Raw genomic sequence first — 27250 nt, 5'->3', positions numbered from 1 at the left:
TCATGTGCTAATGTTGTCCTATTCTACCTTTTCTTAGGTCCAAAGTTAAAGAACCAAAAATAACTGAATCTATCAGTCGAAACCAACTTTTTTCCTTTTAACTAGTTTCTCTTGGGTATCTTGTCATAGCTAACACATTCTGCTCACGTTTTCCTGCAGCTCTTTGTATGCCTAAGATCTCTGAGACCACACTGACTCAGAGTTCGACGTCTTACATTTATGTACAGTTTAGACTGTATGTCCAGCAGGAGTCTCACCCTGCATACAGTGGCCTTCTACCCATCTGCTGCCACAGTTGTTATTTGACACCAAGCAGAGCTCTTTATTCTAGAAACTGCTTCAGTCAACAGTAAACTGTGGCACACAGCCTCTGGGCCTGCAACCTTTGGATGGGGCAGCTGCCAGCATTGCAGCACAGAACTCCAATACTTGGAGGACAAGGTCCTTATTGTGCAGCCTGGCCCCAGCAAACAGGCCAGACACAGGCCACATGCCTGTCATGGAGCTGGGCAGACACACCACGAAAAAGGCCGAAACCAACTCGGGCTGTGAATCACAGGTGGCACTTTGCCGTGGAAGTGGCTGAAACTCCAGGGCAGCCACTTCAGTCCTGCCGATACCACTGTCCAGGTGGGGGAGGCCTTGTGCTCCACGGCACCAGCTTCTGCTGTGTTACTGGAGGACCTGCTGTCTAGCATGCTCTTCAAACATCCCAGACGCTTTGTTCACCTCTTCCTGCAGAGCAGGCACTCACCTGGGTCTTTTTTTTTTTCTCAGAAGAAGCAAAACTCTTCTTTTCTTCCCTCCCTTCCCTCCGCCACTGACAGTTCTGCTTTGTCCTGTTCCTGGAGATGAGACATGGCTGCCACAGAGACCTTCCTAAGCTTGCACATCTCCGCTCACACATGTGCAGTCAGGCCCCCTGCCTGTCAGACCAGCTCTGTTCACCCACCGAGTCCCAGACACTCCAGTATTGTCACCAAGTCACCTTTCCCAGCTGTTCCCCAGAGCATATTAAACACGGACAATAGATGCATATCTAGTTTCTGTGTGGAGGGGTAAGTTTCCCAGGCCTTCGGGTACCCCATAGAGGTGTTTTCCTGATGGAGAGGTACTTGCCTAATAACAAGTACCTCACAAGGCTCTTGCATAGGGTGGAGGGGGAGCAGATTTATGTTCCTCTGCTTACCTCAAGCGCCCTAAAAGGCTTCTTCCTCTGAGGCTGCTAAGGACTTCAGTGCTCCCATGAAGGCTTGCTGTGAGACGGAACTGGAGGCCAGACTCCCAGATGTCCACTGAAGTCCAGGCTTCAGTCAGGAGGTGCCCTGCTAGACAGACAGGCCAGGCTTTCCTCTGCACCTCACCAGCTCTTTTAAGGCCTCCTCCCAAATTGTTCCCTGACAGCATCTTCCCTTTCACAGCCTGACCTCACGGGTCCTCAGAGGTCCAAATACTCATCTTACATAAATACCTTTCAACCTATTTCTTTTCCTTTTAAAATTAATATTTTATCTATTACTTCATGACTGCATAATGCATGCAATATATCCTGATTATAGCCCTCTACTTCCCATAAGCCACACACTTTCATGTTCTCTGTTTTTAATGTTTATTTCTCATTTTGTGGGGGCAACATGTGCCACAATGATGCATGGTTGGAGGTCAGAAAACAACTTTCAGAAATTAGTTTTCTCCTTATGGGGACTGAACTCAATTCTTCGAGCTTCGCAGTGAGTCCCTTTACTTGTTGAGCCGTCTGGCTGGCCCACTGAGTCCAGTCAGTGCTCCTGCGTGTACACAGGCATGGTGCCATCCACAGGAACAGGGGCGACCCCAGGGGAAAATGATTCCCCTCACCTGAAGCCATCAACTGCCAACAGCTCCCTAGCTAGGATGGAGTCTCATGAGCTCCCTCCCATCCATGCAGACATATTGACAGCTTGATCTTGTGCAGATAAGTACAGCCCTTGTGAGTTCGTGAATGCAATGACCACGTCATCCAAAGACAGAACTTCACAGCCCTCCTCCTAACCTCTGGCTCTTACCTTCTTTCTGTACCCTCTTCTGTGGATGTTCCCTGAGCCTTGGGGAAGTAGATGCTGACATAGATGTCCCATTTCAAGTTGAAACTCAGCACTCATTCAATCTCAGTACTTTGATCAAAGAGTCAACTGTGCCTACTGCAAAAAGAAACTTCTCCAGCCGAGGCTTCGAATAGCACTGCCTATGGGCAAACTTGTTCCTTTTGACCTGGGGCACGACACTAAATGCTCAGACTCCAGCATTTAGTTCACACTGCCTTCCCTAGAGCCTATTTCATAAAGCACTTGTTTGATTTTCTTGGTCAGTTGTCAAACATTCTTTGAAGAATTATTTTTAATCCCGAGTGCTCCACCTGGTACACTCAGCCATCCTCAGCCATGGGGTATTTTCTAGTTGGTTTCTCCTCTTTTAGGTTTCTGTGCCCCACATAACAGTGACCTATGTTGCTCTGTCTGCACCTGAAGGAGCAGGCCTTGTTTCTCATGCCCACTATTCTTATCTGTAAAACACAAATGTCTGCAGCAGTAGTGATAGATGGCGTGGGACCACAATTCCCTCCCTGACCAGTGCTGACAGAACACTTGCTCAGTGTCAGGTGGGGTGCCGAGGCTTGAGGGGGCAGGCCTAAAAGGCGGTGCTTCCTTTAAGGAACTTATTCTGGCCAGAGTCAGCACGCCTTTGATCCCAGAACCCAGGAAGCAGAGGCAGGTGGATCTCTGTGAGTTCAAGGCCAGCCTGGTCTACAGAGTGAGTTCCAGGACAGCCAGGGCTACACAGAGGAACCTTATCTCAAAAAGCAAAAACACTCCAACAAAAAGCTTACTTTGGCATCAGCTCATAATGACTCAGGGAACCGGTGACACACATTTCTTGCAAACCGTCCTTCCGTGAGGACAGTTACAACAGAGATTGGCAAACACTGCAGAGGGGTTTTTCTTCTGAGTGCCAATCATCAGCGTATGGAAGGGAGTAAAAAAAACAAAGGCACAGGCTGATTTCACACAGGGAAACCAAGACAGAGCAATGTGTGCCATCGCGTGCCTTCAGGGGAAGATGTGTCAAAGGCACAGTCAGGGAAGATCTTTCCCATAAGGCAGCTTAGAAATCCTGACTGAAGCCTGAACGGAGTTGGTCATTCAAGGAGACAGAAGCCACCCCAGACAGGAAGAACACGTGAGGAGGACTGACAGGAATGGGCAGACCGAGCACGCCTGGTGGAGAAGAAGACAGCAAGCAGACCGCTCGGGACCGCTCTGCACAGGGGGCAGTCACAGTGTAAAGGGTGCAATGGCAGGCCTGAGGCTTAGGGAGGCCTGCTTTCAAAGCAGGCTTCGACTGGCTTCTGCAACTTTGTTCTGTGTCCCAGTAAACGTTTTACTCAACAGTGTCATTACTTTATGCCTACATGTGTTCCACAATGTATCCAATCATGCTTTCCTCTGGGAGTCTGGAATTGGGGTGTGGGTAAGCAGAGGATGTATACCTGACCAGCCCGAAATGAAAACCTTAGGCACTGTCTTTCTCAGGAACTTTCCTGGGCATAAGAATAACAGACATGTTGCTGTATTTCCATTGCTAGAAGAGTGAGTTCCGTGTGATCTGTCGCTGTGCCGGCAAGGCCCCAAGGGCAAGTCCAGATGAGGAGCTCCGGGATGAGAGCCCGAGACTCTGCTTGAATCGCCCCCAGTCTAGGAAGTTCTCTGGCTCCCGCCGATGGATTCATTAACACCACGCCCCATGATGGAGTTCGCGCCCTGACAGCTACTCAGCTGTCCTCAGGCCTAAAGCTTTACCGTCACCTTGGATGGGTACACACTGATCATTCACTCGCCTGTGACTGTCCAGAGAGCTGGAAGCAAACCTGACCATTGAGAATCTGCTTCATCTGAAAGCATCTTTGAAACCAAAGGAAAAGGAAACCCCAGGAAAGGACACACAGTTGCCACGGGCACCAGGGGAGGGGCCAAAGTATGTGATGAGGATTTATGACAAGAACTGGCATAGAGAGAATACTAACCTGAGCCAGACACTGTCCTGAGTGCTTTTATTAGTTGTCTCTTCTGCCTCCCCAAAGCACCAATGGCAGCTATTGGTTCCACACAGGAAGAGGTCCTGTGGGGCCCATAACTATCTGGAATGGGGGACCTACTAGAAATGGGAACATTGAGTCCTGACAATGGAACTGGGGGATGGGGTGTTTAGGGAGACAGCTCAGTGGGAAAGTTTGAGTCTGAATCCTTGGCACCTATATAACAGGCCAGGCTCACTGATGCCTGTAACCCCAGCATGGAGAGGTAGAGACAGAAGGATCCTGGGAGCTCAGTGGCCAGCCAATGAAGTCAGTCAGTGAACTCCAAGTTCCGGTTATGCCTCAAAAAATAAGTTACAGGGGCTAGAGAAGTAGCCCATCAGTTAATAGCATTTTCTGCTTTTCCAGAGAACCCAAATTCAGTTCCCAGCACCCATATCAGGAGGCTGACAACCATGTGTTACTCCAGTTCAAGGCAACCCAGTTCTTCTGGCCTCCAGCACTCACATGTACACACACACACACACACACACACACACACACACACACACATCTACACATAATTTAGTAATAATAATAATAATAATAATAATAATAAAATGTTGGGGATGGGAAGATGGCACAGAGATTAAGAACACTGGCTGCTCTTGCAGAGCACTCAGGTTCCATTCCCAGAACCCACATGGTGGCTCAAAACCATTCCAGTTTCAGGAGATACAATGACCTTTTTTGGCTTCCACCAGCACCAGGCATGCATGTGGTAAACATACATATAAGCAGGCAAACATGCATATACATAAATAAAAATAAGTTAATCTTTAAAAATAAAGAAAAGATCAATGTGGTAAATTTTAAAACTAAGGTGAAAGCAGAGGAAGGTATCAGTGTCAACCATGTATGTCCCCCCCCCCCCCCACACACACACACAGAGTTTAAAAGATGAGGAAAGAGATTCGGACACTGAGTGAAAGAGCTAGCCAATAAATTGGTGTGTGAGTGGATAAGAGTGTGAGTGGTTGTAGGGTGGACTCGAGGCAGGCACAGAGATAACATGCCAGATCTGCGTCTGAGAGGTCAGAGCAAAGCGCAGTGGGTACACAGCCTGCGGCCACAGTTCGAGGCCTTTCTTTTGCCTTCTTTATGGTAAACCCCTCCTCCTCTTGCCTGACCAGGCTCTGTTGCGTCACGAGTCAAATTGGAATAACATTTTTCTCTGGGTGCTAGCTAACTGGAGTTATTTACACCGCTCACCATTACAGAGCAAGGTCCAAGGCCTTGGACCTTTGCATTCCCGACTTCTGAAGGCCACATAAAGCCATTCCAGCACTGGAGAGCTGACAAGAGCTGAGCTGACAGAACTGTGCAGAGCTCAGCTGGAGCCTGGCCATGGCACTGTGGGGTCCGGTGCTGGGAGCCCTGCTCACAGCCATTGTGGGATGCCTGTGTCTGTCCATGCTGTTCAGGCACCGCAGGCCCCAGGAGCCGCCTCTGGACAAAGGTTTCATACCCTGGCTGGGCCATGCCATGGCTTTCCGGAAGAATATGTTTGAATTCTTGAAGGGAATGCGGGCCAAGCACGGGGATGTGTTCACAGTGCAGCTAGGGGGTCAGTACTTCACCTTTGTCATGGACCCCCTCTCCTTCGGCCCCATCATTAAGGACACACAGAAAACTCTAGACTTCAGGAAGTACGCACAGGAACTGGTGCTAAAGGTGTTTGGATACAAGTCCATCAGTGGGGACGACCAGATGGTACACTCAGCCAGTACTAAGCATCTGATGGGACAAGGCTTGGAGGACCTCAACAAGGCCATGCTGGACAGTCTGTCCTTGGTGATGCTAGGGCCCAAAGGCCCGAGTCTGGATGCCAGTTCCTGGCGTGAAGACGGCCTCTTTCACTTCTGTTACAGAGTCTTGTTCGAGGCCGGCTTCTTGAGCTTGTTTGGCTACACCAAAGACAAGGAGCAGGATCTGCAGGAAGCCGAGGAGCTGTTTACCAAGTTCCGCAGGTTTGATCTTCTTTTCCCCAGGTTTGTCTACTCCCTGCTGGGGCCCCGGGAGTGGGTAGAAGTGAGCCAACTCCAGCGTCTCTTCCACCAGAGACTCTCTGTGGAGCAAAACCTGGAGAAAGACGGCATAAGTAACTGGTTAGGCTGCATGCTTCAGTTTCTGAGGGAGGAAGGAGTAGATTCATCCATGCAGGACAAATTTAACTTTATGATGCTCTGGGCCTCCCAGGGGAACACAGGGCCAACCTGTTTCTGGGCTCTCTTATTCTTGCTAAAGCATCAGAATGCCATGAAGGCTGTGCAAGAGGAAGCCAGCCGGGTCCTGGGTGAGGCCAGGTTAGAAGCCAAGACGTCCTTTGCCTTCACGCTCAGTGCTCTGAAATGCACCCCAGTGTTGGACAGTGTGATGGAGGAGACTCTGAGACTGGGTGCTACCCCCACTCTTCTCAGGGTGGTGCAGAAAGATTACATCCTAAAGATGGCCGGCGGGCAAGAGTACCAGATCCGTCGTGGAGATAAGGTGGCTCTCTTCCCCTACCTCTCAGTGCACATGGACCCTGACATTCACCCTGAGCCCACGGCTTTCAAGTACGATCGGTTCCTCAATCCTGATGGTACCCGGAAAGTGGACTTCTACAAGTCAGGCAAGAAGATCCACCATTACAACATGCCTTGGGGCTCGGGCGTCTCCATCTGCCCCGGCAGGTTCTTTGCCCTCAGTGAGATGAAGATCTTTGTCCTGCTTATGGTCATGTACTTTGACTTGGAGCTGGTGGACCCCGACATGCCTGTGCCCCCTATCGACCCAAGGCGCTGGGGCTTCGGCACCTCACAGCCTAGCCACGAGGTGCGCTTCCGCTACCGCCTGAAGCCCATGCCATGAGCTCCTAGGCCTGACCACACCCTGCAGTCCCGAGTGGCACTGACAGCCATCCTTCTGGCTCTGCGGCACCCCTACCTCTCCCTGGGATCCTTGCTCTCTTGCCTCCTGGACATCTCATGGGTTTTCATGCTCCCCGAAAGATGCTGCCTCCCCAGTGATTTTGCCAGACCCTCCTCCAGGAGGAGCACCCCATGAGTCAAATGTCATCGTGCGAACACTGCCTCAACCCCCCTGCCTGCTTCATTCGGTGCCCTTTACTCCACATCTTGTGGGTTCAGACTCTAGAGATGTTCAGTGGAGTCAAGCATGCATGTGATTGTTAATTCCCTAACAGATGCACTGAGAGGAAGCAAAGGGTTAAGGTGAGGGTTGTTTTCCCGTGTGTAACTTAGCCCAGAGTTTCCAAAGAACTAGAACTTAAACAGTTTCAGAGAGACTCATCTGGTGCTTTGCGTTCTTGTGTCCTGTCATCAAACTCTTGAGTGCTTTTGAAAGTGGTCTAGCCACAGTCTCAGAACCACCACATTTGACACAGGGGCCACTCAAGGTGCCCCCTCCCGCCCCTTTCTCTTCTCTGCATCTTCTCCCCATGGTTCCCAACAACACCACTGAGTGTTTTCTCTACCTCCATGCCTTCCATCTTCCCCTGGGATCTCACAGCCCTTTGGATATGCTCGGTCCGTGCAGAACTCGGCATCCATCCCACACTCTGGTAAACGGCTTCCTTCCCTACTGCCCCGCCTCTCTGCTCAGGATGGTCCTTCACCCATGACCCAGAGCAGACACCAAACACCGCACCTCCCCCATCACAGACCATCAGGTCCAGTTCTGTCTGCTCAAGCCCTGGAATGCCTCTGAAAGATCACTTCCTACCCACCTCTGCTGAGATTCTCAGCCCTGTGGCCCCTGCCTGTTTCCACACCAGGCTTCACCCTTTGTTCACACAGCTTCCCAAGGCCCTTTTCAGAAAGTGTCTCTGGCGGTCACCATTTCGTCTCCTGGCTCCTCGTCACCTTCATGCACCCGTCATCTGCGGGCTTCATCTCCAGCAGCTCTCTGCCATGCAGCCGTCCCAAAGCAGAGCCATAGCTTTTGCCGCCAGTACCGGTTACCAGCCTTCTTGGGTTTCCGTCTTCCCACCCCAGCATGGCCTTGGGCCCCTTGGCTCCGCTAACATTGTTTATACATGCCAGCACACCTGGGCTACATCATTGCTGTCTTGGTTTCCTCTTCCTGCTCCTGGCCCAGATTCAAGCCCATCGAGGATTTGTCCTTGGAGGGTCTGAGGGGGAGGAGGTGAGAGGTGCGGGGACCCAGAACCACCAGAACCAAGAAATTAGCCCATCAGGGTACGCTAACGTGTCCATTTATTTCTGCCTACCAATTCTCTAAATGTGTATTCCATCGTAGAAACTTGATTTCCAGCCTTGGCAAATTTACTCTGTACTCAAACATATCCTGCCCTTCCATGACCTGGTGCATGAAACAAGGTGACCTCATGGCTAGACACGCTTCCCGGGTTGGGAAGTGGGCAAGTGTTGCTTCCGGAGCTGTGGCTGTCTAGTAGCAGGGCCTGGCTGGGATTAGGACAGGCTGGGGGACAACTGTAGCTAGAGAGAGGATCCTGGGAAAGGTGGGTCCGGGCAGCACAGACAGGCTCGCCACCGCAGGGCCCAGGCAGAGCGGCTTCCCTGACACCGCTCTGTACCCCTTCAGCCCACCTCCTCTGCCCTGCTGAGCACTGCAGCAGCTGCAGGCAGAGGCCCAAACTGTGGGCAAGATGTCTCCAAGTAGCTGTGTGGCCCTGGACCAAGACCCACCTTTCCTGGACGGTAAGGTCAATCTCATAGAGCCCCTACCTGGCCATGAGCATTAAGATAACCTACCCACTCTACAAGGCCAGGAACACAAGGAGAGGAGATGGACAGGGACATGAGAGGAGGGCTGGGCTGGAAGGGTCACAATGTGAGCTCACCAATGGCTTCCCATTCAGCCAGCCCCCATGTCTAGTGCAGTGGGCAGGGGAAGGAGGCAGCTTACAATAAAACAAGATCAGAGATGTCTTCTCAGCTGGGTATGGAGGCACACACAGGGACCCAGCACTCAGGAGTCTGAGGCAGGAGAATTCATGTTCAAAGGCAGCCTAGGCTTCACAGTAAGAGCTTGTCACACACAAAAAAAATCCACAAAACCAAAACAACATAAACTAAAACAACTCTCCTATGGTGGTTTTTGGTCACCTGGAAAGGAAAAGTTTTTTCCCCATGTGGTCACCGCAGTGAACCTGCCAGTCTCGTGGCACAGAGCCGAGGGACCAGCAGCTTATTGCAGGCAGTCACTCCTGCCCGCTCCCTGAGCCAGCACAGAGGAGAGTCCACCTTGCCTCTGATCCTGGTGATCTGGTGCAAACAGAGGCTCACCGGAGCCTGCTGGCTAAGGCTAGGTGATGCCAGGGGGAGCCAGGCGTGGCAGGCCTGCAAGAAGAGCAGCGAGTGGAGCCAGGCACAGGCTTGGGAGCAGGGCTGGAGAGAGAGGCTCGGCCTCGGCCTGGGCTGTTGGTGAGTTGCTACACAGGGTCCCTATAACCGTAAGCAGTAATGTGTGTCTGTGGCCAGTGCTCCTCAGGCCACTGTTGACTCTGAGGCTCTTTCCCAGGAAGTGCACACCCAATGGAAGAGTCTGAAAGCCGGTGGGCACACACTAGACACACATTCATCGCAGATCTACATCCACAGCTATATGTGTTGTCCGCAGCCCATACAACACGCTGTCAGACGCAGACACATGTGCATGGATGTCCCAGACAGCTACACATGCATCACCAAGGCTGGCAGCAAGGCCCCTGATCTTCCACACCTGGCATGCTATGTCCCATCCCATCTGTGCATCTCGGGCACAAAGTCAGGGACTTGGGAGACCGTGGTCCTATTGCCATAACCTGAGCTGTATCTCATCAGTCTGCCTGGTATACGTGGTTTCAGGAGTTCTAATACCCTTCCTCCATGTTCTCAGACAAATTACCAACTACAGACAAGAAACTGAGGGAGCCTGGAGTCCCTCCTGACATAAAGAATCTGGGACCTTGTATAGAGAGACCTGAAGGTATCAGAGTTGAGCAAGGTGAATATGGGGAACACACAGAATAAAAACACTGGAGATAAGTCAGGCACATGGAGGAACAACTGGGCATGCACATGTGTGTGCATGTGTATGCGATTGTATGTATGAATGCATAGGTGTGTGTGCGTGCGTGTGTGCGTGCATGTGTGTGTGTGTGTGTGTGTGCACGTGTGTGTATGTGTGTGCATGTGTATGTGGTTGTATGTATGAATGCATAGGTGTGTGCGCGCTCGTGTGTGCATCTATGTGTGTGTGCACGCACATGCGTGTGTGTGTGTGTGTGTGTGTGTGTGTGTGTGTGCGCGCGCACACGCGCGCGCGGGTGGAGGCACATTGTTACTGAACTCAGAGAAAATAACTGGGTGGGACATTGTCTTCCTGCTCAATTCTCTGTTCATCAGCCACTCATTCAAAAAAAAAAAAAACTTAGTAAGAAATCAAAAAACAAAAGAGGAGAGAAGGAAAGAGGTACAGGGGAAGGAAGGAGGGGTGGAGGGACAGAGGGAGAGAGGAGGAAGGGGAGGAGGGACAGAGGGAGAGAGGAGAGGAGGAGGGACAGAGGGAGAGAGGAGGAGGGAAGAGGGGAGAAAACGAGAAGAAGAAAAACTTGACAGGAGGTAGACTCTCACTTGTAGGCATGTGTGAAGGAGTTTGTAGATCAGATTGACTGAGGTAGAAACCTGCCCTGACTGTGGGAGGCACCACTCTGTGGCCAGGGTGGGAACAGAGCTGAACACCAGTGTTCCTCTCTCTCTCTGCCTCCTGACTTCAGATGCAATGTGAGCAACCACCTCACACCCTTGCTGCCATGACTTCCCCCCACGATGGACTGTACTGTAGTGGGTAGCCGGTCCAGCTTTGACCTGGAAGTACCACCCCCTTTGAGGCTTAGGTAACTGCCACACCTACAAGGCGGAGCCAAGAGAGGACCCCTGAAGACCCGAGATCTGGATGGGCCAGCTCTCTTGGTTCCTGGATCCTGGATCCTGGACGCTGGAGGTGGACCGAGAGTTCTCCAGAGAACATCGCTGGAGTGCGCCACATCTTTCCCAGACCCTGTAGCCTATCCCTTCATTTGTAAGTTACCCCACAAAATAAACCTCCCTTTTAACTACGTGGAGTTGCCATAATTTTTAAACCAATACTGTACCCTCAAACTACAAACCAAAGAAATCCTTCCTTCCTTAAGCTGCCTCTGTGTCCATGAGAAAACGAACTAAAACACCCCTAAGGTACTCAGTGAGCACTGACTCCAAGCTCTGGAAGCAGCCTGTGGAATGAAGATGTTACATGTGGCTATCTGCTGTCTGGGAACTCAGCCATCCACCATCCTACCCTCCACTTCACTTAGCTGGGAGTTTCCTTTCCTGCATGCCACACTTTGTGCTTTGTTGTGCAAGACAAGAGTTGTAGGATGAGAGCAGGCTGTGAGGGCTTCTATGAGGTTGGGGAAGTCTTGGGGGCTGAAGGTTCCCTAGAGAAGGGGAACAAGCATGCTCTGGGTGGCAGGGAGTATCGATCTTAAGGTTGCCCGGTAGTGGTGGCTTACGCCTTTAATCCCAGCACTCAGGAGGCAGAGGCAGGCCGGTCTCTGTGAGTTCGAGGCCAGCCTGGTCTACAGAGCGAGATCCAGGAAAGGCACCAAAACTACACAGAGAAACTCTTGTCTTGAAAACCCCAAAAAAAAGAAAGAAAGAAAGAAAGAAAGAAAGAAAGAAAGAAAGAAAGAAAGAAAGAAAGAAAGAAAGAAAGAAAGAAAGAAAGAAAGAAAGAAAGAAAAGAAAAAAAGAATCTTAAGGTTGCAAATAACGCAGCAGCTGGGCCCACAAGGTGGGGAGTGCGTGCCAAGCCAGCACTGGGAACTGGGATGAGCACCAGCTGAGCCGTGATTCTGGGGACCCCAGAGTCTGCTCGCTCACTTCACTTCTTAAAGCACCAAATCTCACACACTCTCCGTTCTAGTTCCGTGCCTCTATTCCAGCATGTTCCAGTTGCCTTCATCCTGCTGACTGCCTAGGTCACATGTCCATCCCAAAAGAATCACTGTGGTCATGAAAATATAAAATTGTAATTGTTCTGTGAATTATTCAGCTTCAAGTCACTGCAACAGAGGACCCGAGATCAGTAACGGTCAAAGAGAAAAGGTTTATTTTTTGGCTCAGGTTGCACCAGATGGCAGCAGCAGGAGTGAGCACACTGCTCAACTCATAAGCCACGGAGCAAAACACTGGGGGTGGAGAAGCCTGAAGTCCCATCATTCGCTTCAAAGGCAGGCTCCCAGTTGCCTAAGGGCCTGCTCTGAGGCCCCACCTTCTGGAGATTGCACCATTACTCAGCAGGAACACCTTCAACACGTGGAACTCAGAGGACACTGACCCCAATCAGGACAGTCTAAGATTCCACCCAGAGCATGGGGCAGGGCAACCTTTTCCAGAACAAGTGGGGTCAGCTCAGGAGATGGGGGGGGGGGGGCACATCTGACCAGAAGCAAGCTTTGTTACACAGGGAACAGGGCAGGGCAGACAGGTCAGGTGTGCAGACGGCAGCATGGAGTGGTGGGCGTTCAGGAGCTGGAGGAGCTGGAGGAGGAGCTGGAGGGGCTGGGGGAGCTGGAGGAGCTGGAGGAGCTGGAGGAGCTGAGGGTGCAGATGTCTGGGTGCTGCCGAGAAAGCGCTGGCCTTGGGGTGAAGCACAGCAGTCAGTGAAGCCCACAGGGACCAGGACCTGAGTGTAGTCCAGAGCCTGTGCACACACGAGTGCAGTCCAGAGCCTGTGCACACACGAGTGCAGTCCAGAGTCTGTGCACACAGAGTGCAGTCCAGAGCCTGTGCACACACGAGTGCAGTCCAGAGCCTGTGCAGACACAAGTGCAACCTTGGGGAAGGGGGAAACAGGGACCGGGACCTGAGTGCAGTCCAGAGCCTGTGCAGACACAGAGTGCAGTCCAGAGCCTGTGCACACACGAGTGAGACCTCGGGGAAGGGGGAAACAGGGACCAATCTCAAACAGGGAAAGACCTTGTCTCAAAAACAACAAAGGTGAATAGCACCTGAGAAATGGCACATGAGTCTGTCCTCTTATTTCCACACACTGGCACATGCATACTGGCTTCTGTGCCAAGCAAAGCTTATTATTGCTGCAGTTATGAACTCATCCTGTGACTTTTCCATACATGTGTATGTCATGCTTTGTCCAAATCCACTCATGGTGGCTTCCTCTTTCTGCCCTCTCCTACTTTCAATGTACTCTCTTTTGTCTTAGTTTCCACAAATTAGAGGAAATAAGGGATACTTCTCTTTCTTTCTTTCTTTCTTTTTTTTTTTTTTTTTTTTGGTTTTTCTAAACAGGGTTTCTTTGTGTAGCTTTGTGCCTTTCCTGGAACTCGCTTGGTAGCCCAGGCTGGCCTCGAACTCACAGAGATCTGCCTGGCTCTGCCTCCCGAGTGCTGGGATTAAAGGCGTGTGCCACCACCACGCGGCTTTTTGGATACTTGTCTTTCTGGCTTACTTCACTCAACCAGTACTCCATCCATTTTCCGGCTTCTCCTCCTCTTCTTTAAGGCTGGGTAATACCCTACAGAGTGTGTATGATGGATCATTAGCAATTTTAGTTTAAGTTTTTTAAGGAACCAACAAATTTCAGCCCACTGCGACTGTACGGTTTACCCAACAGCATTCTATAAGGGTCCGTTTTCCTCCCTGTCCCGCCAGAGTTCATGGCTCTGCTGTTCTGGTTGCTTCTCTGGTAGCAGCTGTCTGACCTGAGCGAGGTAGGACTGCAGTGTCATTCCGATTTGTGTTTCTGTGATGGACAAGAATGCAGAGTATTTTTTGTGTATTTATTGAGCATCTGTTCTTCTTTTGAGAAATGTCTGTTCAAATTATTCACCCATTTTTTTTTTTTTTACTGGATTATTTGACCTTGTCAATTTTTCAGTTCCCCATGCAGTCTGGATATTGGCCCTGTCAGGGCAAAGCCAGTCTGGTTAAAAAGACACTGCTGTCCCTGTGTCTCAGAGACTGTGGTTCCATGCAACTCCATGCAGTCCTGCTTCTTGGTCCCTGCTTGTATTTCCTGGGTTACTGGAACTCGGCTCAGAAAGCCCTTGCCTCTGCTGATGTCTGTAATTGTTTACCCTGTGCTTTTCCCTCATGGTTTCAAAGCTTTGGGTCTTACACTAAAGTCTTTGATCCATTTTTAGCTGCTCTTTGTACCGGATAAGAGACAGGATCTAGTTTTAATCTTCTGCATGTGGATACCCAGTTTTCCCAGCAGGATGTGTTGGGGGACTGCCTTCTCACCAGCATGTGTTTTGGAAAGTTCAGATAAAGCCTTGAACTTAACCGACAGACCCCAGAAGGACTGAAGGTTCCAGATTAGGCCAGAGCTGAGATGGATGGTTTCTGCCTTTCTCCTGCCAGATGCGCACCTGCCAGGCTGTCCTCTGGCTGGAGCACCTCCAGTGCCTTCAGGCTACAGCTCTGGAGCTTCCCACAAGGGCAGGAAGGTGTATCCCCATCTGAGTTACTGAGAAAGGGGCCCTGGTGGGTGGACAGCCTGTGGCTGTTCCCCAAAACGCCACAAAGAAAGAGCTTGCTGCTCATACTCCACAGATCCTTTCTAAACGCCTTCCATGTACAAGCTTCTGTGGTGCGGGTTGGAGTACAGCAGTGAGCCATGCACTAAGAGCCTTACTCTGCAGCTCAGCTGGGTGGACACAACAAACAGGAGAAAATGTGGACTGAGTGTCAGTGGTAAATGCAGAAGCAGATCATCCAGAGCATCAGGTAAGTAGTTAGGGCATTAAGTAGAGTGAGCATGGGGTGCCTCACCAACAAGGTGAGATCTGAACCAAGACCCCAGGAAGTGAAGGAATGAGCCAAACTCTTCACAAGGGGAAGACTGCCCAGGAAGGTGGCGTAGCTGAACTCTCCCGACTGGAGGAGCCTGGAATGCTCCAGAAACACAAGTGGAGGACAGTGTGCCCTGAACCCAGAAACTAGCAGGGAGTGTGGTAGAGATGCGGTCATAGGCTGGTCACATAGCCTTGAAGCCCGAGAGTGGAGTGACCTCACTGTCTGCTGGGGGCCCAGGAAGCCACAGAAGCACATGTGATAGAAGCAGAGATTATGGAGACCATTGCAGCGGTTCGGCAGACAGTGTGGGGTCCAGGAAGATGGAGGAAGTGGCAGCAGTGAGCGAGTCTGATGATGGCTGAGAGCCCCTGGGGCAAGCAGCATGGTCATGCTGGCCCTAAGAGAGAGCAGTGCTCTGCCCACGGCCACTCAGGGCTAACCATTCCCCACGGGCCCCTTGTTAAGGGGGTCGTCAGCCGGCCTCTCTCCAAAGTCATGCATGCTGACCATATCTTCTTGGGCAGTAACCCTGCTGCTCTCAGAACAGCTGGATGGCAGGGCCCGGGCAGCGCCAGGGTCCTGGTGCCATCTCAGCACCACAGCAAGGAAAGCTTTCAGATGCTGCCGGAAGCGGCGGCTGGAGAAGGCATAGAGGATGGGAGTGAAGCAGCAGTGGAAGAAGGCCAGGCTCTCTGTCACCTGCAGCGTGTAGTCCAGATAGTGGCTGAGCTGGCAGTTCCCAAAGACATGCAGGTCCAGCAGCGAGTGCAGAAACAGAGTGAGGTTGTACGGGAACCACGACAGGAAGAAAGCTACCACCAGGGCTGTGGCCATCCTCAGAGCCCGGCCCTGGCCTGGCAGCCTCAGCCTAACCAGAACACAACCAATGCGGGAGTAAAAGAAGATCATGGCCAAGAGCGGAAGGAGAAACCCCAGGAGGTTCTGCTGGAAGCGCAGGTAGAGCTTCCAAACGGTTGCATGCCCACCAAAATCGGCATAACAATGCCACACACCATCTTGGGTCTTGTGGACCTCTACAAAGACCATTTCTGGGACAGAGATGGCCAGGGCCGTGGTCCACACTATGGCAATGAGGATCAGGTTCCTGAACCGGGTCTTTCGTCTGTGGAGGGGCTGAGCATGGACAATCTCCAGGTATTTGTCCAGGCTCATGCAAGTGATGAAGAAGATGCCACAGTAAAAGTTAATAGTGTAGAGAACGCTCACCACCTTGCACAAGAAACTGCCGAAAACCCAATGCCAGGCCACAGAGATGGCCCAAAAGGGCATCGTCACTACAAACAAGAGGTTGGAGATGGCCAGGTTCAGCAGGTAAAGCTCAATCACCCGTCTTCGAGGCACATAGCGGAGCAGCACCACCAGCAGGAGGAGGTTCCCAGCCAAGCCCAGCACGAAGATCAGGCTGTAGATGATTGGCAGGAAGACTCTCCCAAAGGACAAGACCTCATCCTTGCTGCAGACCAAGACAGTCATGTCGTCCAAGTAGTCATAGTCATAGGAGAAGCTGCTGTTCTCAGGACTGGTGGTAGTGAGCGGCAGGAGGGACGCCTTGGTGAGCATGTCTGAAGTTCTGCAGAAAACAAAAAGCCACGATGAGGACCAGGGGGAACAGCTCAGTGTGCGAGCAAGCCGGGGGGGGGGGGGGGGGGGGGGGGCGAGTTCAGATCCCCAGAACCCACATAAGCTAGCCACAGTAGCACCCCATAACCCCAGAGCTCCTACAAAAAGAACCCACATAAGCTAGCCACAGTAGCACCCCGTAACCCCAGAGCTCCTACAAAAAGAACCCACATAAGCTAGCCACTGTAGCACACCGTAACCCCAGAGCTCCTACAAAAAGAACCCACATAAGCTAGTCACAGTAGCACACCCATAACCCCAGAGCTCCTACAAAAAGAACCCACATAAGCTAGCCACAGTAGCGCACCGTAACCCCAGAGCTCCTACAAAAAGATGGGAGATAGACAGAGAAGCACCAGTGGTGCACAGGCCAGCTAGCCTGGCGCACACAATCGCAAAGAAGACTGAGACCTGAGTTTGTCCTCTGACATCCACATGCACACTCCCATGCTCACATACATGAACATGTAAACACATACAAACACAAAGATTGAAAGAAGAAACCTAAACCACGAATGACTGTATCCCCTCAAACCCTGAGCCGAAATAACCCATCCTCTCCTGAGGCTGTGATTAAACACCTCCACAGCAGCCCAAGGTAGTGCCCCTCAGCGTACACAGTACAAGCTGAGGTGAAGTGCAGATACACACCGCATTCTCACAGAACACGTTAAGGGGAGCATTGCCTGGCCAGGGCTGTCGCTTCTCCAGAGGCTTTTAATATGTGAGCTCGGTACTGTCAGCGTGTAAACACGGAGTAGCCAGAATCTGGCAATTGTCTCCTACTGGGTTTCAATAGCCTGTGGTTGGCATACATTTAGCCTGGAAGTTTCTAGCACATGTGTCCAGGAGTGTAGCAAATGCCAAAGCCAAAGCTATTTCCAGAATGCCTCTGGTATGAGAACAGGGCAACCACCACACTCACAGCAAGACACCGAGTTCAGAACTAGAATAGGATCATCAACTCTTCAGTGCCCTCAAGCCTGGCTCCAGAGGCAGCAAGTCTGTCGGGCAGGGAGAGGCAGCAAGTCAAAAGCAAGCTTGGCTTATGTAGCCAGGACCAGGCCACCTGGAACCACATAGGGTTTAGTTTAAAAACACAGATTTAAAAAAAAAAAAATATTGGTAGCCTCTGTCAACTGACTGCTGTGCCCTCTGCTCCCCTCTCCATTGTGATAGGCAAGACTGCGGAGGTTCCTCCGTCTTATATTCTTGCTGAAGCCATTTTAGGCTTGACTACAATTTGATCTCCTCGATGGAGAATGTCATAGAAAATTACCCAATTGTATTCAAGAAATCTGAGGTCAGGATGCCCCAGCTGACTTAGCTTATTAAACTGCCTGCTTGTGCAGAAGCCCCCTCCCTCCAGCTAACTGCTTATCTTGGCTTCTGTTAAACTGCTTGCTTGAGGAAAGCGCCTCCACCCTGCTGCATCTGCCAAGTAAGATGGCAGGTGTTGGTTTTGCCTTCAAAAACTCCATGATCTGAACACTTGGTGATACACTTGGGTTCTGAATGCCTGAGTGTAGTCCTAGCCAGCTGGAATAAAGACTTTCAATTGGCTATAAACTGTGTCTGAGTGGTTGCCTCTCAGGGAGGCACAGACTAAGCTCCCAACTGTAACTCCTCAGCTGATTTGTAACTTTGTGTCACTCTCCCCCACACCATGGTGTCTGGCATGCCGTCTCCCACCAATCAATGCAGCTAGTCCATAGGGACCCTGACTTGTGGCTGTACCAGGCTTACTGGTGTCCAGGGCTTCTGGTTACAGCCCGGGAATCTCCAGAGCTGTGGCCTGGGTTCCTTCTTTGCATGCTTGCTGTGCTGGTGTCATCTCGAGCAAATTCCCTGAACTGGAAGGAGTGTGGCTTGCTCAGCTGTTAGCTGTTAGCACTCTGGCTTACCTGTGCCTGCAGTGTCTGGTCTCTGTGCCCAGCTAGAGAGCAGGCGTTAGTTTCAAACTGGTCCGTCGTCTTCTTCTCTGCTCTCTTTCCACTTCCCTGCTGTTTTGGTTTCCTCTAGTCTTAGAATTCTTTCTCCTTGTTGCCCCGACTCCTCTCTTGCAGAGTTGTGGGAAGGGTGCTTCTCTTCTACTCTGATGAGAATCTGTCTTCAAGCTTTCAAAAATACACACAGCATGCATAATTATCCGCAGCCACTGTACCATGCAGTGGCTCCTCTTCCTCTTCCTCTGTTGACTACAACCTCACCCCAGTCATCAACCTCTTCCACACCTTCTGCAATCGCTCATCTCTCAACTCATGTAGACCTGCATTTCCCACACGTGCATACATCTGGTGGTTCTATTTACGGTAATTTTGAGAACCTGCATGCTGCTTGCCATGGTGGCTGCACTCGTTTACGTCCCCCAGCGGTGCATGAGCCTCCCCCTTTCTCTGCATCCCAGCCAGCAGGGGCTTTTGTTGTTTTGTTTTTGTTTTGAAACCAAACCTCAGCTGTATAACCCTGGCTGGCCTGGAACTAGCTGTGTAGACTAGGCTCACTTTGAGCTGGCTCTTGCCTCTGCCTCCCTGCTTTTTGTCTTTTTAATATTATTCATCCTTACTAGAGTGGAGTGATACCACACAGTGGTTGGATTTGCATTTCCCTAATAGTTACTAATGTTGACTTTGGGGGAGTACAGTCGTGTACTATCGACCACTGTGTGTCTCCTTTTGAGAAATATCTTCACCTTCTCTTGTCTTTTGTTTGTTTTGTTCTGTTTGCTTTGATTTGTTTTGGTTTTGAACTTGCCAAGTAGCAGAGGATGACCTTGAACTCCTGATCCTTTTGCCTGTGTCTCCTAAGCACTGAGATTGCAGGCATGTACTGTTATGCTTGCAATAAATCATTTGCTCATTTAAAAGTTTTGGGGGAGGGTGGTAATATCTTAAGGTCCTTATATACTCCTGGTATTAATCCCTTGTCTGGTGAATAATTCATAAATATTTTTGCTACCCTGTAGGATCCCTCATCATTCTGTTGAGTCTCTCCTCTGCAGTGTTGGATATAATCCCATTCCCCCTCTGCACTGTTGGATATAATCCCATTCCCCCACCCCATCCTCTAATTTTGGCCTGTGCTTTTGCGGTCTTATCTAGAAAACCTCCACCCATACCTATGCATTGCTATGTACTGAAGCATGAAAATAGCATGAACTAGAGTGTGGGTGAAGTGAACGTAAAATTGTGCTCAATCCTGTACTAAGCTACAGAAAGACAGAGATGGGAGGGAGCAGGTACAGAGACCGTAAAAAGGGAGGATATTAAGGTGGTCTGCCTGACATCTGTCAGTCGTCCCATTGGTCACCTGGAGTGGGTGCCCCTTCCTTACTCTCTGCCCCCATGTGTCTCTCTTGAGGCTGCATGCTCAGTCAAAGCAGACGACCTTCCTTCACAGAGGAAGACGGCTCTTTGATCAAGGATATAGGACTAACTTCACTCCCTGTCAGAACCCAAGGGTCGGGGCCTTTATGTCCAACACATTGCATTGGTCACCAGTGGGGAGGGGCTCTGGGGAAACGAGGGGAAGGAGACAAAAATGGATCTGTGCTCAGCAGGAGTTATGCTGTGGGCTAGTGGTGCTAATGGGCCATCAATTCCTCCTAAACATCTGTGTTTTGTTTCCTGTTCTCCAATTCAACTAGGTGAACTTCTAATATGCTCAGTGACAGCTTACATTCATATTTATTTATGCTCTTAGTGGATGGGAATCTCTTTTCATAAGAAGTTGGGGGATTGCAGTGACCCTCCTGCCTCGCTTCTCAAGTGCTAGAGATCTAGCCTGTACTGCCATAACTCAGCCCTTTTAAAGGGGGCCTATGTGGTGTGGGCTTTACCCTTTTTCATGTATGGTGCACTACTTTCCCTAGTTCTTTCTGGCTGAATTATTTCATTTTTGTAAGAAGAATTTTGAAAGAGCTGTTGGCTCAGGAGGCCCTCATGGGACTCTGAGCATCCATGAGTCTGGATGGAATGAACTGGGTGGGAAATATCACCCCTCCCATGGAGCACTGGAGAACTCCATCTCTGTCAGCCTCTGCCCCACCCTTGAGCTCCTACCTAATAGAATGGGGACTAGATGTGGACAAGCCATACACATGTCTGGGAAGTTTTCTCTAGGACCCAGCTCATCTCCTGGCCAGCCTCACAGGTGGCTCTGTGCCTGCCTTAGTGGGCCCCTGCTCCTCTCCTGTACATATGGCTTCTCCAGGCTCTGAGTGTCTCTCATCCCTGGGCTGGCATCAGGAGTTGAGCTGAGGAGGGGTACCGGTGAGGAGAACCTTTCTGAGGCTCAGGCCTTGTCAGTCATGGTGCCAATAGCTGCACCCCAGCTGTTCTCCGCAGGGCCAGCCCTGGCCTTGATCTGATTTCTCCAAGTCCCTGACGTTTGCTTTAGCAAATATGCAACCTAACAGATGCTTTGATCCAAGTCAGGGCTGGCAACTTCTGAAGGTCTCCCTCTCCCTGGAGCACTCTGGGAAGCTCTCCAGGTCCTCTGAAGCAACAGGCCTCTCCCAACACTTCCATCAATATTCGCCAGATGACTCAGAAACTATGTCCCTGTACACACCATGGATGGCACGTGCCTTCCTGGCCACTGTGCGGTCCTGTAGCTCACAAGAAGAGGTGTGAGCACTGGTCATTTTCACTCCCTTATATTCACTGGAACCTTGAGAGCAATGAGTTGCTCACTTCTTAGGGTAAGTTTGCAGGTAGTAAAGGCGACTCTGCAGAGAAAGCTTTAGGGGATCCAGGGATTCACTTAAGGGCTTCCAGTCAAAGGGCCAGCAAGGTCAAACTCAGCTAAGCTTACCTCCCATAAAGCTAGAGACACAGAGGCAGATGCAATTAATCTGTCGGACAGTAATGCTGCTCTGTCTATGCTGGGGCTATAGCTTAGCTGATAGAGTGCTTTCCTAGGATGCAGGTCTGACCCTCTGCACTGTAAGGGTGTGGTGCACTCCTTCAATTCCTGAACTCAGGAGGTTTACGTAGGAGGATCACAAGTTCAGGATCATCTTCAGCTACACAGCAAATTCAAGGTGAGACTGAGATACATTAGACCTTATCTCAAATAAAATAAAATCTCCAAAAACAAAAACAAAAAAGCATAGTTTCATCCACGTGGCACGTGGCCTTGTGGGCAGTGCCATGTGAGCTCGCTTTCAGGGACAAGTGGCTTTGTGAGCCATGACATGTGACCTGAGCATGCCTGGAACTTCCTCACAGGATGCTCAAAGGCTGTTAGAGTGACGTCCATATTCCAGAGGGTGCAACAGACATAATGAGGTAACACCAATTCCAAAAGCCGTGGATGAGCTGGGTGAACTGAAGACTCAAGGGGGAACTGCCATAGCTTAGTCTGAGGTCCCCCTTTCCACAGACCAAGCTTAAATTTGAAGGACGTGGCTCCTACGGTAGAGCTTCCAGCCCGGGAAACTTAGGCCAGAGAAACGCAGAAGGCTGAGCCAGCCCTGGAGGCGTGCAGCTGGCATGCGGCCTGCAGGCAGGTCTGTGAGCTCCCACACAGCAGTCAGCACTGCGGCCAGCGGCGGGAGACACTGAGAGGGGGGGGGGGGCAGATGCCACGGATACCCCCACGCTCAACTCAAGCCGCCTGTGAAACCTTTATCCAAGTCACAGGTCCAGACTCCAGAGCTCTGACAGGCATCCCTCCTTCTTCCACTGCCCCGGGCCCAGCCAAGAGCTCTTAAGGCCAGGTGGGTAGGTCCCCCAAGGGGCTGACCTCCATCCATCCCAGCAGAGTGTGCTGTGGATGGCGCAACCTACCAAATGTACAGACTGCTCAAACAAACAAGTTGAGCCTGACCTCACAGGCTCCCAGCTTTTGGAATGTAAAAGCAACCGATCTGGTCACTTCTAGTGGACAGTGCCTTTGCTGACTTCCCAGGACCAGGACAAGGAAACCAAGCCCTGATTTAAGCACCCCACAAAGCCACCCCTTCCTGAAGCACCCCTGCCCAGTCCCCAGCACTCACACAGGGTCGTCCTGGCCAGCCTTCCTTCACCCTCTGGGTACAGAGCTGGCTCCTCCGAAGTCTGGGGGCTCCAAGGGCGACAGCTGTCTCCAGGACTCCTCAGTGCAGGACTGACATCAGAACAACATTAGCAAAATTATGGCGATTTAAATGGTGTGGCCGCCTCTTCTCCTCCCTCTCTTCACTCAGTTTTTCCTTTTGATCTTATTTCCTACCAGACGCAGCTGGAGCCAACTTTGCACAGCCGCAGCATCCTGTGACCCAGAGCATGACCAGCACAGAACCGCAACCTACTGGGCCCTCCCCTGGGGACTCCCAATTGGCTTTTGGGATCCACTCTTGCTCAGCTTCAGATGGCCCCTCAAGCCCTAGGCCCAGTGTTGTGGCATTCCTGATATTCCTGGCCCAGCAGCAGTCACACACACTGGGGCAGCCTCAGCCACTGGATGCAGGAGCATCCTCCAACCCCAGAAGAGCTGCACATAGGCTGTGCCAGGCACCAGAAGCCTGTCTCTAGGGAGCTGTGGGCAGTACTGGGCTGTCTCCTTCCTCCCTCCATCATGGGCTGGGGAGACCATCAGTTATTAAATTATAGCTGCATGTGAAACAACACCCTACAATTACACAGCACTTACTACAGGCCAGGGTCTGTCCTCAGGACTTCTCCCATTCATTCATTCATTCATTCATTCATTCATTCATTCATCATTCATTCTGTCTTTGGAACAGCACTAAGACAGTTGTCTCTATGAGGGGACCAGACACAGAGAGGCCAAGGAACCAGCCAAAGCCACTCAGCTGAAGCTAGCTAAGCTGGAACTCACTCTGGAATCCAGGTTAGTCCATGAGAAGACAAAGTGGGGAGTGGGGAGAGAAAGAACTGTATATTAAACAGCTTCTGCTTAAGCAGCCTCCCCGGGAGGTCCTTCAAGGGTTGATGGCTCCGAGATGGGAGAACAAGTCCAACACCGTGAGGCACAGGAAAGGCAACCAGTGAGGCAGGGAGCCTAGAATGACCCACGCAGGGGCAGGGCCATGCAGGCAGCGCTTGGCAAACTTCAGGCCCAGCCAGCCTGCAGACAACAACCAGGCTCCACCCCAGCCCCCGACCCCCACCAGTCAGGTTCACTGTCCAACATGGCTGGTTGCACACAGTTAAGGACTGGTAAGGGTTCAACCTGCCGTAGTCCTTGCAGCCAATCCTGGGCCTGACAGAGATTGACCCATAAGGGATTTTGATACAGTGGCCTCAATATTTGTCAATATTTGGCTTAAAAAGGGTGCAGTTATTACTGGGGAGGTTATAGAACTGCCCCAAGGAACTGAAATTCTGAGATGGAAAGTGACATTCCCAAGGACACACAGCAAGGATGGTGTATGTAAGAATGCATGTCGGAACCCAGCTGCCGTCAGGCTGCGTGCAGAAGCCCTTCCTCTCAGAGATGACCCTCCCTGTGGGTCCCTAGCTAAAGGACCCCAGGGGCCAGGGTCTCTCCCCGGGGATGGGGACGTGAGTTCACATCAAGGGGGAGTTGGTGGCCACACATCTGGCTCCCAGCCCCCTCCCCGCCACTCGCCCGGCTGCAGGCTTGTGCTGCCAAACCTCCTCCGTCCTCAGAAAGGCAGACGAAGAGACCCCCACTTCTGCAGCAGGAGCCTTCCTTTCCTCTGCTCACGGCCCTGCCATGCTCTTGTCTGTCTGTCTGTCTGTCCATGGAGTTAATGACTCTTCTAATAACCCCCTTACCCACCACAATCTACCTCAGTGTTCCCTTAAACCCACATTTAAGGCCTTTCACAGTGAGCCCAGCTTCGCAGGGTCCACACGGACAGATTCAGACCAGCTCTGTCTGATAACCGTAATCTTTCATGATGTTCCATGGGACAGGTACTCCCCAAGGCCCCTCCAGACCTGCCCTGACTGCCCTTCCTGGTTCAGCAGAGCAGCAGGTATTGCTCCTGGTTTTACAGGACGTGGGGACCACGGTGCACACCAGATAGAGCCCTGGTCTCTGTGCCCAGATCGTTAACTCGGTGTCTGCTGAGACACTCCCAGTGTGAGCTGGCTTCAGACTTGCTATTCCCCTATTTCTGCATGCTGAGCACCAGCATTACAGGTCTGTAGACTATACCAAGCTCTCCTTTTTTTTTAGCATTTTATTTTTCTTTCTTCTTCTCTGTTTTTTAAATTTTATTTTATGTATGTGGATACTCTGCCTGGATGGATGGATATGTACCTCATGTGTGCCTGGTGGCCATGGAGGCCAGAAGAGGGTGTCAGATCCCCTGGAACTGGAGTTACAGGCAGTTATGGACTACCACTTGGGTTCTGGGAACTGAACTTGGGACATCTAGAAATGCTTTAACCACTGAGCCATCTCTCCTGCCCGACATGTTAACATATGTCCAGGGCTGAAGAGGGAATTGCTCAGTCTGTGAAGAGCCTGCCTTGCAAGCCTGGGTCCCCAGCACTCAGGTAGAAAGCTGGGCTTAGTAGCATGCCACCTATAATTCCTGTTCTGAAGAAATAGAGACAGGGTGGCCCTGGGACACACCGGCCAGCCCGCCGACCCTAATCAGTGAGCTCCAGACCAGTGAAAGATCCTAAAGAATGGCATCCAGCGCCAGGCAGTGGTGGCCCATGCCTGTAATGCCAGCACTCGGGAGGCAGAGGCAGATGGCTCTCTGAGTTCAAGGCCAGCCTGGTCTACAGAGTAAGTTCCAGGACAGCCAGGGCTACATTGAGAAATCTTGTCTCAAAAAACCAAAACCAAAACAACAACAACAAAAAGACACCCAAGGTTGAGCTCTGACCTCTACAGCCACATACACACACAAATAAATAAAATGTTTAATGTAAAATGTACTGTATAAACACAAGGAAAGTTGGATATGATGCTAAATCTCTCCAAACCCTTCCCTGGCAGAAAGAGCTCTCAGGACAATTCAGCATGGTCTGTCTGTCTGTCTGTCTGTCTGTCTTCTTGCCCAGAGCTCTTTCTGCAGCCACAGCTGGTCTAGAAGGAGCTACTTAACCAGTCCCTGCATGGTAGTCCGTGTCCCGTCCCGTCCCACCCCCCCCCCCCCGCCACCCCCCTCCCCCACACCAAGCTCCCAGCTCCCTGTGCTCCCAGAGAGAGCCTGCATTCCTCAGGGTTTCCTGGCTTCATGGGAATGTCTGGGGTGCTGATAACCCAGGGAGGCAGCCAGGCTCCCAAAACAGTTCTCAGCATGGGAAGCCTCTCCCCTGATTTTTTTAAACCTCCCCCATTGTCATTTTGCTGAGTTTAAATGAATCAGCTCTACCACCCCTAGACTGGGATACCCCAGGATGGTTCCTGAACCTCTCTGAGCCATAGTAAAGTACCTTGCCTGGGACCACTGAGCTGTGCAAGCCTCTGACCGTCTGTTTAAATCTAAGCTTCATGTCAGGACCCCAAAGCTGAGCTGGAGGGGGGAGTCACTGGACCCCTTTATTGTCCCTCTTCCAGTGTGACCACATTGAATAAATCTCTCTGCTTTTTAGTTGCTGCCTGTCTAGCTGGCACACTGGAAATGATGGCTGGGTCTGGAGTGTCGGGGTCCAGGCTCTGACTCTAACTCCAGCAAAAAGACAGGGTGGATCTCAGCCCTCGGAGGAGCCCCTGATGCCATCTGAGACTCAAGCCTCAGAATCCACAAAGCAGGGTCCCAAAGAAGCTGTGGAGGAGCTCCCCGTGGGGTGGAAATTGCTCCGTGCCTTCCTCTCCCAGTACCCAGGTCCGGGCTACTGAGACCACTGTAGCCACAGAGCAGCCCCACCCTCCCCAAGGGCCGCCAGACCTACTAGGGCCAGACCTGATCTCCTGGGGACATCCACCGGAGTCTGAGAGGGCCCAGTGGTTGCTGCCTCTTCCTCGGGGACGTGCAGAGTGTGTATGAATCTCCGGACACACATCCTGGTTTCCTAGGGTTGGGGAAGCGTGCTTTTCACTGTTAAGTCCTCCCATCCGCTGCAGTGAGCCAAGTCCTAATGGACCCCACCCCAGGGAGGAGTGCCCCAAAACAGCCCAATGACTCTGGACAGCACAGTCCCCGATTTCCCGCAGCTGAGCCAGGCACACTGACTCAAATCTTGAGGCTTGTGTTCAGCATCCTGGCCACCTAGCTGGTCTTCCCAGCTCCACCCAGCATTCAGCTTTGTCCATCCTGGACCCACTCAGTGGGATGCCCCACTGTGCTGCTGTGCACAAACCTGCACGAAGTGACAGACCACCTTCCCAGGCTCCCCTCACCATCCTTCCTCTCCCTTCTCCCGCCACAGTTCTGCTGTTTTGCTCTCTGTTCCCTCAACTGTCGGGAAACTTTCCTGAAGCTGGTCAGAAGCAGATAATGAATGAATGACTAACGGAGTGAATGAATGAGTGTGGGTGTGCAGTGTGCTGCTGGCGTGCACTCAGCAGTGTGTGGCTGGCCCTTCTCTCCTCCAGGCCAGGCCCCTGCCACATGTCAGTGCACTGTTTGTAAGTGCTCTGTCTCCAAAGGAGCGGGAATACACAGCAGTGCTGGAGCTCTCTGCCCTGCTGCTTACCCGGAGCTGGCCTTGCATGGGGTCGGTCTGCATTTCCCAGCTCTCACCCAGAGAGGACATCTTGTTTGTTTGTTTGTTTGATTGGTTGGTTGATTAGT

At 51.5% G+C, this 27250-nt stretch overlaps 2 protein-coding genes and 1 long non-coding RNA gene across 5 annotated transcripts; 2 read left to right on the top strand and 1 right to left on the bottom strand.

Moving 5' to 3' along the window:
- The first annotated feature begins 5326 nt into the window (after positions 1-5326).
- On the top strand, positions 5327-7400 carry Cyp8b1 (cytochrome P450 family 8 subfamily B member 1). Its single transcript, XM_006982892.4, has one exon. The coding sequence runs from the start codon at positions 5459-5461 to the stop codon at positions 6962-6964; it is 1506 nt and encodes a 501-aa protein (XP_006982954.3). The 5' UTR covers positions 5327-5458; the 3' UTR covers positions 6965-7400.
- Positions 7401-7951: 551 nt separating this feature from the next.
- LOC143274381 (uncharacterized) lies at positions 7952-11198 on the top strand. Of its 2 annotated transcripts, none has more exons than XR_013053023.1 (2): positions 7952-10066; positions 10857-11198. It is a non-coding gene; the product is annotated as an uncharacterized LOC143274381 (long non-coding RNA). The 2 variants fall into 2 exon arrangements; XR_013053022.1 differs by having other exon boundaries at positions 7952-10084.
- Positions 11199-13908: 2710 nt separating this feature from the next.
- Ackr2 (atypical chemokine receptor 2) lies at positions 13909-26540 on the bottom strand. 2 transcript variants are annotated; one of them, XM_042281968.2, is made up of 4 exons: positions 26420-26540; positions 22583-22692; positions 18486-18698; positions 13909-16531 (listed from the first exon to the last, which is right to left on the bottom strand). In XM_042281968.2, exon 4 carries the CDS (start codon positions 16519-16521, stop codon positions 15376-15378), a length of 1146 nt encoding a protein of 381 aa, XP_042137902.2. In that variant the 5' UTR covers positions 16522-16531; positions 18486-18698; positions 22583-22692; positions 26420-26540; the 3' UTR covers positions 13909-15375. The 2 variants fall into 2 exon arrangements, with proteins under 2 accessions (XP_042137902.2, XP_042137903.2); XM_042281969.2 differs by lacking the exon at positions 18486-18698.
- Positions 26541-27250: the final 710 nt, after the last annotated feature.

Source organism: Peromyscus maniculatus, chromosome 7 (assembly GCF_049852395.1).
Source record: "Peromyscus maniculatus bairdii isolate BWxNUB_F1_BW_parent chromosome 7, HU_Pman_BW_mat_3.1, whole genome shotgun sequence".
Classification (NCBI taxonomy): Eukaryota; Metazoa; Chordata; class Mammalia; order Rodentia; family Cricetidae; genus Peromyscus; species Peromyscus maniculatus.
The sequence above is the reverse complement of the archived record's forward strand: the minus strand, read 5'-3'. Positions and strand labels throughout refer to the sequence as shown.